Source organism: Carcharodon carcharias, chromosome 1 (genome assembly GCF_017639515.1).
Source record: "Carcharodon carcharias isolate sCarCar2 chromosome 1, sCarCar2.pri, whole genome shotgun sequence".
NCBI classification, from domain to species: Eukaryota; Metazoa; Chordata; class Chondrichthyes; order Lamniformes; family Lamnidae; genus Carcharodon; species Carcharodon carcharias.
In genome coordinates this window covers 152,507,508-152,519,676 of record NC_054467.1, presented here as the reverse complement: position 1 = coordinate 152,519,676, position 12,169 = coordinate 152,507,508, and the positions used below count along the sequence as shown (strand labels likewise).

General features: G+C 40.5%; 1 protein-coding gene across 1 annotated transcript; it reads right to left on the bottom strand.

The window, feature by feature from the left end:
* Positions 1-6,926: 6,926 nt before the first annotated feature.
* LOC121284860 (pancreas/duodenum homeobox protein 1-like) lies at positions 6,927-10,437 on the bottom strand. The gene is made up of 2 exons (XM_041200696.1): positions 10,098-10,437; positions 6,927-7,306 (listed from the first exon to the last, which is right to left on the bottom strand). Exons 1-2 carry the CDS (start codon positions 10,435-10,437, stop codon positions 6,927-6,929), a joined length of 720 nt encoding a protein of 239 aa, XP_041056630.1.
* Positions 10,438-12,169: the final 1,732 nt, after the last annotated feature.

The window sequence follows — 12,169 nt, the reverse complement described above, 5'->3', positions numbered from 1 at the left end:
ATACAGTAGACCAAGTTGGGGGATATGCAAGTGAAATGCTGCTTCACTTGAAAGGATTTTTTGGGCCCTTGGATGGTGAGGAGAGAGGAAGTGAAGGGGCAGGTGTTACATCTTTTGCGTGGGCATGGGGAGGTGCCATAGGTGGGGGTTGAGGAGTAGGGGGTGATGGAGGAGTGAACCAGGGTGTCCTGGAGGGAACGTTCCCTACGGAATGCTGACGGGGGGGTGAAGGGAAGATGCGTTTGGTGGTGGCATCATGCTGGAGTTGGCGGAAATGGCGGAGGATGATCCTTTGAATGCGGAGATGGTGGGGTGATGTGAGGACAAGGGGGACCCTATCATGTTTCTGGGAGGGAGGAGAAGGCGTGAGGGCGGATGCGCGGGAGATGGGCCGGACACGGTTGAGGGCCCTGTCAACGACCATGGGTAGAAAACCTCGGTTAAGGAAAAAGGAGGACATGTCAGAGGAACTGTTTTTGAAGGTAGCATCATCGGAACAGATGCGACGGAGGCGAAGGAACTGAGAGAATGGGATGGAGTCCTTACAGGAAGCGGGATGTGAGGAGCTGTAGTCGAGGTAGCTGTGGGAGTTGGTAGGCTTGTAATGGATATTGGTAGACAGCCTATCACCAGAGATTGAGACAGAGAGGTCAAGGAATGGAAGGGAAGTGTCAGAGATGGACCACGTGAAAATGATGGAGGGGTGGAGATTAGAAGCAAAATTAATAAATTTTTCCCAGTCCCGACAAGAGCATGAAGCAGCACCGAAGTAATCATCGATGTACTGGAGAAAGAGTTGTGGAAGGGGGCCAGAGTAGGACTGGAACAAGGAATGTTTCACATACCCCATAAAGAGACAGGCATAGCTGGGGCCCATGTGGGTACCCATAGCCACACCTTTTATTTGGAGGAAGTGAGAGGAGTTGAAGGAGAAATTGTTCAGCGTGAGAACAAGTTCAGCCAGACGGAGGAGAGTGGTGGTAGATGGGGATTGTTTGGGCCTCTGTTCGAGGAAGAAGATGCCCTCAGACCATCCTGGTGGGGGATGGAGGTGTAGAGGGATTGGACGTCCATGGTGAAGAGGAAGCGGTTGGGGCCAGGGAACTGGAAATTGTTGATGTGACGTAAGGTGTCAGAGGAATCACGGATGTAGGTGGGAAGGGACTGGACAAGGGGAGAGAGAAAGGAGTCAAGATAACAAGAAATGAGTTCCGTGGGGCAGGAGCAAGCTGACATGATCGGTCTACCGGGACAGTTCTGTTTGTGGATTTTGGGTAGGACGGTAGAAGCCGTCCGAGGTTGGGCGACTATCAAGTTGGAAGCTGTGGGAGGAAGATTCCCAGAGGAGATGAGGTCAGTGACAGTCCTGGAAACAATGGCTTGATGTTCAGTGGTGGGGTCATGGTCCAGGGAGAGGTAGGACGAAGTGGCTGTGAGTTGACGCTCAGCCTCCGTGAGGTAGAGGTCAGTGCGCCAGACAACAACAGCCCCACCCTTGTCAGCGGGTTTGATGACAATGTCAGGGCTGGACCTGAGAGAACGGAGTGCAGTAAGTTCAGAGAGAGAGAGATTAGAACGGGTGAGAGGAGCAGAGAAATTGAGATGACTAATGTCGCGCTGACAGTTCTCAATGAAAAGATCAAGAGAAGGTAAGAATCCAGAGGGAGGGGTCCAGGTGGAGGGAGAATACTGGAGGTGGGTAAAAGGATCCGTTGAACAGGGAGAGGACTCCTGCCCAAAGAAGTGAGCCCAGAGACGAAGACGGCGGAAGAAGAGTTCAGCATCGTGCCGAGCCCGAAATTCATTGAGGTAAGGGCGTAAGGGTATGAAACTAAGTCCTTTGCTAAGCACTGAACATTCAGCATCAGAGAGGGGAAGGTCAGGGGGTATAGTGAATACACGGCTGGGGCTGGGATTGGAAGATGGGCTTGGATTCATCTAGTCCTGTTGAAGGGTCATGAGGACTCGAAACGTCAACTCTTTTCTTCTCCGTCGATGCTGCCAGACCTGCTGAGTTTTTCCAGGTAATTCTGTTTTTGTTTTTGTTTCTAATGAACCCATATAGCCAGCAAGCAAAGGAAGTTTCTATTCAATCAATCTAAGGTAGATTTAAATCAAGGGTCTAGAAGTGCAAAGCTACCATTAAGATTGAAATCCACTAGATCATAATAGTACTATTAATAATAATAATGAAGTGATAGGACTTCACTGGCATTAAAAATCTTACCAGTAATCAGATACTGGTGACTGGGCCTCTGTACATTTGTTTAAGTCTTTATGGGCAGATGGTTAGTTGGCCAAGATGGCACAAAGTATTCCAGTATAGCCTGTTACTACCAGGTCAAGTTGTGCTTAAGTACAAATACAGGTATATTAGGTGCCATTTAAAAGCATCAACAAGGAATGTTGAATGGATGTGACTGCCTTCCAATACAATGACGACATTAGATGAGATATGTGTGAAATTTTGGTCCAAGAGGAGAGCTCCATACATCAAATGAAAATATCAGAAATCCAGGTATGGATTGCCCATGACTTTCCGTTCATGAGAACTCTTGATATGTGCTTCCAATGAATGAGTCTCCCTAGTTGTTCAGCAATATTGTATAGAAAGGGGCATGGGTTCCAGAACGATAACCAGTGAAGCAATGCATTTTTGTTTGATATAGGATTAGGATTGGTGCTGTTATATGTAACTTATCTTGTTGATGATAAAGTAAAACCAGAACCCCCTCAAAATATACATGGAGTGAATACATCTGATGGTTATTGTACCAAGCCATACAAATGAGTTGATTCACTGGTCAATGCTAAGTTAGCAGTTTTCAGTGAACAATTCTCAAGTACTCTCAATGAGGAGAGGCAGTATAAAATAAAGGGTATAATTTTAAAGAGGGTGCAGGAGCAGAGGGGCATGAGACTGTATGTGCACAAGTCATTGAAATGGCAAGGCAGGTTGAGAAAGCAGTTAATAAAGCATACGAGATCCTGGGCTTTATAAATAGGGCCATGGAGTAAGAAAGTAAGGAAGTTATGAAGAAACTTTAAAAAAACTCTGGCTCAGCCTCAGCTAGAGTATTGTGTCCAATTCTGGGCACCACACTTCAGGAAGGATGTGAAGACATTAGGAGAGTGCAGGAAAGATTTACAAGTTTGGTTCCAGAGACGAGGATCTTCAGCTATAAGGATAGATTGGAGAAGCTTCAGCTGTTCTCTTTGGCGAAGGGAAGATTAAAAGGAGATTTGATAGAGGTGTTCAAAATCATGAAGGGGCTGGACAGAGTGGCAAGAAACTGTTCCCATTCATGGTAAGGTTGAGAACCAGAGAACACCGGTTTCAGGTGGTGACACAGGTAAAAGCTTTTTTACACAGTGTGTGGCTAGAATGTTCTACCTGAAAATGTGGTGGAGGCAGATTCAATTGAGGTATTCAAAAGACAATTGGATAATTATCTAAAGCCAAAGAGAGTATGGAGAAAATGCAAGAGATGGGACTAGGTGAGTTCCAGGCAGCCAGCATGAACATGATAGGTTAAATGCTCCTCTGCTGGAAGCATTGTATGTGACAGGACCTCTGTATATATGATTTGGATTCTATGCATAGTTACATTGAGTCTCAAGGGAAAAGCCGTGCTGAAATTCTCAATTCTGATGGCAATCCGTTGCTGATTTCTGGAAGTGTTTAAGTAAAGGTGCAGTGGTAGCACAGGATTGACTGGAAGCTCATAATGAAATACACACCAAACAGGCTTACCTGCACACATGTAAATGACGGCCAGTTGGACCTGTAAGAGCCACCATTTTCAGGAGAAGATTGAAGTGAAAATGTTAGGGGGTGGGGGGGTGAGGTGGCGGAAGCTAAGGCGGAATCTAAATTTGTGAAAAACACCTGTACCCTAGATTTAATCCCATGGACTCTATGGGTCAGGTGTGTGTGTATATATATATATATATATATATATATAAATCTTGCCCAGGTACATTTGGCCACAGAAAGTCAAATCAACACTGTATGGGTTTGAAAGTGGGTATAAGAATTTAGTTTTCAGCTGTGACTAAAAACGTCATTGTTAAATAACAGGAATAATGATTAGTTGTAGGGGAGTGGATTAAGTATTTTTTTATCCTGTGATTTCCAGCCACCCTACCGATATATCGAAATGATCCTCTTTGTTGTTTCATGCCTGAAAAGAAATGAATCAAGTTTAAATAGCTTTGTTTCCCTCAGCGCTTCAACAAATGTATTTAGCGAATAGCTGAGCGACGCATGGAGGCTATAGATCAATCAGTGGCCTGTGCTAAATTGGCAGACGTCAACTAGGATGCAGTTAGGTCCATTTTGACCTCCTCTTGGAGACAATCCAGCCATTTCTACGAAAGTGTGTGGAGGAACACTATGGGTTGGACTGTACTCCTGTTGAGGTTTCCAAACGTGCAGAGCCATGGGTGTGTGCAATAATCAAGTTAATGTTTACAGGGTTGTGAGAACGCAAGTAAAATAGCCAAAAGACGGGAAAACAGGACCCCAAAATCCCTTGGTGTTAAAATCAACCCCAACATTTACTTAGTCGAACGCTTTAGGTCCTAACCAGGGGAAAACAGTCAAGAAAAAGCCTTTCGTGCTCCGAAGCCACAATTCCATGTAAGGCGAAAAGATTATTGATCGATTTCCTCACAGGCATATCAGTCCAATGAATAACTGCGAGAGTAACAGATTACAACCGAGATTGAAATCCTAAAGGTTAGTTTCGATGAGTAGCCAGTGTTCGGGGATACAATGGCAAGGTTATATGCCTTGTGATCACCATTTTACGTGAGCTACGGTTAAAATAATAAGTGAGATTTAATAAAACCTTAACCGCCAACTCTGTGTCTCAGGAAAGGGCCATTCTTCAAATTCTCGGGTTGTTTCTTGCCGGAGCGAGTTAAGGAGTATTGCAGGATATCTATTTTTATAACTAGTTACTTCCGTGGCTGCTGGACCCTCCCCTCGAAGTGACGGTTTTAAGTACTTGCCGAAATACAACGATTGGGGTGACTCACATTCTCTACGAAAGTGCTTTAGCTTTTCCACATCCACCTCGCTGTGTAACCCAGTAGCGTGAAATTATTGAATTAAAATGATACAAAATAAATCAGAATATTAGCATGTTATTTATTGCGGGATTAGGACACCCATCAAAATGTCTCTTTCATTAAGTTCCTTCAAGTATTGAAACCGGGTTCACTTCCAAGTCCCTGCTTTTAAACTAGCGAAACGATTGTAATCATAGGTGGTCATTATGGTATGAACTCTGATTGGAAATAATTCATTCACAGTCTTCCAGTCACTTGGTGTAGTTAGTTCTCTGTTGTCTCTGCCTATGTCATCGGCCCCTCCCACTCCCAAGAACTATGTTTATGCATCCATTCAAAACTAGACAAATGTTGTGAGAATCTTAAAGAAACGTTCTGTTTTTGGTTAATCCTCATTTCACGTTAATGTCAGTAACCAGCGTCGTATAAGATAATACACCAAGCTCAAGTGTCCATCGTTCATATTCCTCGTGTAATTAAATCCTGTTTAACTAAGGGCATTATTCAGCGTACGTATTCTTTCAGTACAGATCTTCGGATATTATTTGCATTGCACAATGTGGAATGTCGAGATCAATGATAACTACTGACATTTTTAATCCTGTCTTTATATCGCATTACATTCTACATTCTTATATTTGACATCTTCAATGAATTGATGTGCGAACTATGAATTGGTATCACTAGTGCAACGACGCTCAAACTTTTTTTTATCACTAATGCATTTACTTATTTACGTAAAGTATGTTTTGGGAATTCCTTTATGTGCCGGAATCTCGACGTGACTTGCTAAATTCCATGTTTTAATCGTTTAATAGACTGAAATGAAATAGTGCCTTTTAGTGGCTCCAGGTCATGTGGAAATTGAAGCTGATCGGATTCCTCCTGCTTCCAATACTTAAGGGTGTCTGAACATCGTAAAACTCCGAAACTGGATCTGTAATGTGGAACCAGTTCTCTTTCGGTCGTTTCCCTTCTTAAAAGTCATACCATAATTTGTATTCACCAATAGTTTTATATTAAAATATTGCGTCCATTCATCGGGTAAGCGTTTTGCATTTTGTGATCTCACGATGAAGCTATTTGAAATTAAATGAAATTATTTGTTACTTTTGCAATCAGTAAAAAAAATTATTATTTGTAATCAGAAGTTATAAGGAATGTGACTGTGTTAAAGGGTGAAATATAACGAATGCCTGGTCTGTAATGCTCACCAATGATTAATTATTAATAATTTTATTGGTTTCACAACAGACCAGATTTCAGTCCAATTAGGCAAACTTTGGTGTAAATTGTACCGGCTTGTTGTCTGGTGATTGCACTGACTTCTCACCTGAACCCTACATGTTTCCACGGTCCACTTAGCTCTCTAACCCGATTCTGGTCACTCTTGCATTTTAATATGCAGTATGAGAATTCCATCTGTGTCCTATTATTTGTTTGAACATAATGTTAACTCAAGAGAAAAGAAAATGCAAGATCCAGGAATTATTAACAATTTATTCCTGATTGTATACATCTATAATATTGCTTCTGGTGATGGGTTAGAGGACTGTCCTATTGAGTGAATAGGCAGAAATAATCTCTACTGTCAGATATTTAAATTAATCGCATTCTGGAGTCAACCGATTATTTTTCTTTACAATATATTAAATATTTTAATGGAAATGCATGCGGGCTTGTTCCATAGCTTATGAAATGTACTACAACATTTACCAGCGTGACACCACCAAGGGCAAAAAGGGATGGTCAACAAATTCTGGCCTAGTCAGCGATGCCCACATCCTGAGAAAGAATTTAAAAAAAACAATAATTGACATACTTCAAAGCGAACAGGTTAAGTTTGCATTCTATGAAGTTAATAGATGTCCAATATCGTTGTTGATTCCAGTCATAGAAAAATCATTGTCCGTGTTTTTGAAGGAAGCCCCTGAGTGACTCCCTGCCGTAGCTTCTCCCGAACACTTGCCGTCCAGCGCCGCTTCGGGTTTGCTTAAATTTGCCTTGGTTTGTCTTTTCGCTTCCTCCTTCTTCCATTTCATCCTTCTGTTTTGGAACCAGATTTTGATGTGCCTTTCGGTAAGGTTCAGCATTGCTGCTAGTTCAATGCGGCGGGGTCTCGATATATACTGATTAAAATGGAACTCCTTCTCCAGTTCCAGCAGCTGGCCTCTGGTATAGGCCGTTCGGGTCCGTTTGCTTTCATCGGCGTCCATCGTAAAGTTGTTTCCTAGCAGAAAACCAGATCTGTCATCTTTACTTGTCCATTATTCACAAATAACACACAATCTAAGGAAATGAGCTGATAAAAGAATTTGTGGTTTCAGTCCCTTAGGTCAGGATCTGAGGGCCTTTTGTTAACGTGAAATAAGAAAGGATGCATTTTGAAAGATTTATTTCATACTGACTAAAATGTTCTACAGTAACAATAGATTATTAAGCAATGCATTTCAGGACGGCGTGATGGGTTGACCTTCAGTGTGGAAACGTGGCCCAATTGGAAACGAATTTCACGTCATTACAAAATTACACGATAAAAACAGACGTGAAATATCTCAAATACTTAGGGTTTTTTTTAAAAAAAAGGTAAGTATTCCTTTCGAAGGGCCTTTCTTCTTTGCAATGTTGGCTTTTTGAGAAGGTTTAAAGCAAAATTACAGAAGAAAATCATTCCTTATATGCCGTGGTCCATTTTGTGGAGGAATGTGTAGAAGTTGAGGGCTTTTTGCCCCCAAATGTTATCAGCAATTCTCTGAAACTTCCAGCTCACATGAACTCCTTAAAGCAATTATACTTTTTTGTGACACATTGTACAGCAGGCACCATGTGTGTTATTAAGCTCTAAATACCACTGGTAATATTTTATCTTAATAAACCGTATACCAGAATTACAAATGACAATCGTATTTTACAGGGGAAAAGGTAACAATCTACCAGTGGCTGGAGTGAACATGTCCTGGTACCTTTCACCATAATTATCGCTTTAAAAACCTTGCGCATAATTGAATTATGAAACTAATACAGTATTTTAATTAAGTCTGAAGCATAACCAGATGAAATATTAAATTTACTGGTTTATGTACAATAAACTTCTGTAATTAAATATCAAAAACTACTGAAATGCTTTGTACTGAAAAGGTTCTTTCTTTATAATGAACCACATTCTCTCCTCGGTCAGATATCGATGTCCAGGTTAAATAATTCCCTCTCATTCTGAATTATTAAGATAATTTTCATACAGGTGAGTCTCGCATTCCATAAATGTACCCGCTGGGGCCTTGTGATTAAGATTACACATTTGCACAGAGTCATTTCTTTGGCTCTTAGGCGGTGCGTGTTGAAAACTGCGGGGGCCATTCTGAATATAGGTTAAGGGGAAATTAATTTTCCAATCTGCATTTATTACACTTGGTACTGTAGTGGTCTTTCTTGGGGAAACATAGCCGACAATTTTCCCTCGTGTTTATTACAAAACTATTCTGCCAGGCAATAATGTAACAACTCCCAATTTTAAATATCCTAATTTTTGAAGGGAACAGAAACTAGAAAATTTGGTGATATATTAATTTATTTTTAATAAAAGACAGCTGGTCTAAGATTTAAATTTGGACGTTAATGTGTAGAAATAATGCCACAAAGGATATTGTGATAATATCCTTTTACCAGATTTTATACTGTGTCCATAGATATTCACTGCGGATACAGTATAAAATCCGGTAAAAGGATATTACCGCAACACTTTTTCCAATCGCCTGTCGGATAAATAAACATGGAGTAACACACATATGGTCTTTTTCAACCGAATACCTGCCTGTTCAATGTGGGTCCACACCTATACAGAATGCCAGTCTCAACCAAAATTATTCCTTTTTCTATTGGTATATAAATCTGCTGTATTAACTTTTTATGAATTCCTTTACAACCCAAACACCTGCATTTTATACTTACACAATAGATCTAAACCTCTTTCTCATCCTTGCTACACTTTTTTGATATGGCATTGTTGCTGTAAAGGTGTTAATCATTCACTAAATATTAGCATTTCGCAGGAACAGATGGTGTAAACCCTTACAATTCTCAAATATAACAGCACTTTTAAAAATTGTGCGGCTGCAGAGCATGTTTAGAGACTATCTCGTAAGAAATGCTCGCCAGGCCTGACAAATTAGTTCATTCTTTCGTTAACCCATAACGAACATTTCTACCCAATTGCCACGGATTATACATCTGAACGCCTGGAAATACATGTTAAAAACGAGCCAATTAGTAAATTCGGTGTTAAGATAATTAGCAAAAATACGGGTGAGAAATTATGGAAGAGAGAGGCCTTCGGGCCCTCTCCTCACGCCTCAGTTGCACAGATCCATTACAATTGGCAATATTGTGGATTCTATCCACTCTAATCGGGATGAGGGGGGAGGTGAACAATTACAGACGAAACACTCAAAGAAGGTACAGCTGTGGCATTATTCCAGTCCAACCGATTATTTTCCCCCTGTCATGTTCCCTTAGTCCCATCTGCACAGCAACCATCAAACTCAACAAGGTAAGGAAATCAAATATGTACGCAGCGAATTTGCTCGCATGGTGTAAGTCGAGTGGCCAAGACATGTGATGTTGGTGTAATTTTTTTCTTCAGTTGTTTCGTATCGTGAATTAATTTTGGTATTAATAAGAGCAAATAAAAGGAAACGTTTCATTGATTTGTAACTGCCTTAAGTTTTGAATTGGTTCTCTATTACACTTTGTGTATTAATTTAAAATGTAATCAGGGCACGTATTTACGTGTAAATAATAATATGTAACCTGACATTTACGTATTGGGGTACTTGTCCACAAACACACACACACACATACGGTGTGCTTTTATGTAGATATAGATTTAGTTGCATGGCAAATATCGTATTATATCTGAAAATGTGCTGAATGAGGGCTATTAACAGTTTATTCATTCTAGTTCGTATCTATCATTAAATTCAAGCAAAAGCTAAACTTAATAATTGATTAGCATGTAACAATACCTTCCCACCGATTTCTCCAAGTGTAAGCATGCGATTTTGTGTTCTTCATCCAAGGGAACGGGTAGCGTCCCTGAGGCTGCAGGTTATTCCCATACCCTGTGTTGAAGTAGTTAGGCTGGGAAATGTAGCCAGACTTCGGTTCTGTAGCACCGTCGTAGCGGGTGAACTCCGTCACATAACGCTCGTTCAAATCACCGAAGCACGATCTAAGGAGAGAGGGCTGCGGAGTCCTGGCGTACACACAGGCAGGTGGGTTCTGAACGTATTCTGGGCTCTGATATTGACACGCACTCTCAAAATAGTCCACCTCTCCGTCCATAACTGAAATGGTATCTAGCATCAACTGAGATCTTATGTCAATGTTTCTATAAACCTTGAAATCCCCAGTCTCACATGGAATGAACGCGAACACCTGATCTGAGACTGCTCACCTGTTACTTTGTCATGTGATTGCCTTTAAGTCGCTGATTGGTAGACAGCAAAGAGGCGTTTTACTTTTAAAAAATCTTCTAATGAATCACACCGAGCCACAGTAAAAGACTCATACAGCATGTGGTGCGAGAAATGTTGTCTTAAAGAGTTCACATGCATGCGATTGAGTACATCATGACTGCAATCATAGAAAATAAGTTGTGATCACAAGTCGTAAAGTACAAAAGGTTCCACCAAACTTCATTGCGCAAAAGCTTTGGAAAAGTAATTACACTATTTCTATGAACTATGGACTAACTTATTGATTATTTTATTACTAAAATCAAGAAGCAATATAATGTGAATATACTTTAATAAATGACTGATGATAGAGACATTTGTGGACCCGTGTATGTGAATATTAAATAAGTTTGAAATATACGTTAAAATCAGCTACAAAAGATCTTCCAAGTGAAATAAATGTTGTTAATATAGGATTTATACACAGACACAAACATTTGTGCATCCGTGTAATGCAGAAGAACTCTTTATAACCAAAATAAGGCTATCAAATGTTTCAGCAAACCTCATGTGCATAACTTTTATCCTGAGTAGACTTAGTCGTAAATCATTCAATATTCAGCACACACGTCCACGTTTAATTGTAATGAATCAACTGCTTCTTCCAATCTTTCTCCGTGCTTGATATTATAAAATTTCGGATTAAGTTTATTTTTGTACTTTCTTGCCTGTGATCGCCCTGCACATCTTTAGTCTTATTTTAAATGACAGAAAATATGTGTTGAACGTAGGTTTCCAACTTGGATGTTAAAATTGAGGGCTCCGTGTCTTCGGTAAAAGATGAAGAATCGTTCAAATAAAAGATTGCTTTAAAACTGCTGTTGTAAAGTGAATGGGTGAAGTGTATGTAAGTCGAGTTATTGCGACAAGTTAATATTTTCCCACGTTTTGTACTGATTTCAAGGAGAGACGCTGCTCAGCCAGCAAGTAAGTTTAACTGCTGCTGGGAGGTTCAGATTTCCTAGGCGCAGGAGCTAATAACAAGAAGACCAATAATGGACTAGAAATCGTTCTACAGAATTAGTCTTGTGCTGGTTGTTGATTTACAGCGGGGATGTAATATTTTTGCTGGAGATGTCTGTTCAACACACCAGATTGATTTTTCCCCGTAAGATTGTGAAGTAACAATCTTAATCAAACTGTTGCTTCTGCTACCATTCACGGCCAGCTAAAGAACAAGGATCTTGTGTAAGGTAATCTGCCTCTGTGGTGAGGATATTGATTTTTCTCTTGTTTATTATGTAGCCTATGTACACAGTAGAAAGAAATGACCTTTTCACCTGGTATCAGGTACCAAAATACAGGTTGGCTTGGAGACCAGAGTATGGGAAGCTGGTCTTGAACACTAAGCAAGGCGATGTTCAATCCTTTTGTTTTTATATCGACATTTCTCTCTGAATCCTGTATTACTTCAAATGCACCATGTCTCATCTACTTTTTTTGTTTTAATGCCGTTACAAGACATGTCGGAACTCCATAACGCGACATCACACCACACAATTTACAACAGACGAGTGGTGGTTTAATTGATTTGATTTCTTAGAAAATGTTCTTAATATTAAAAGCGTTCCAAAAGCACT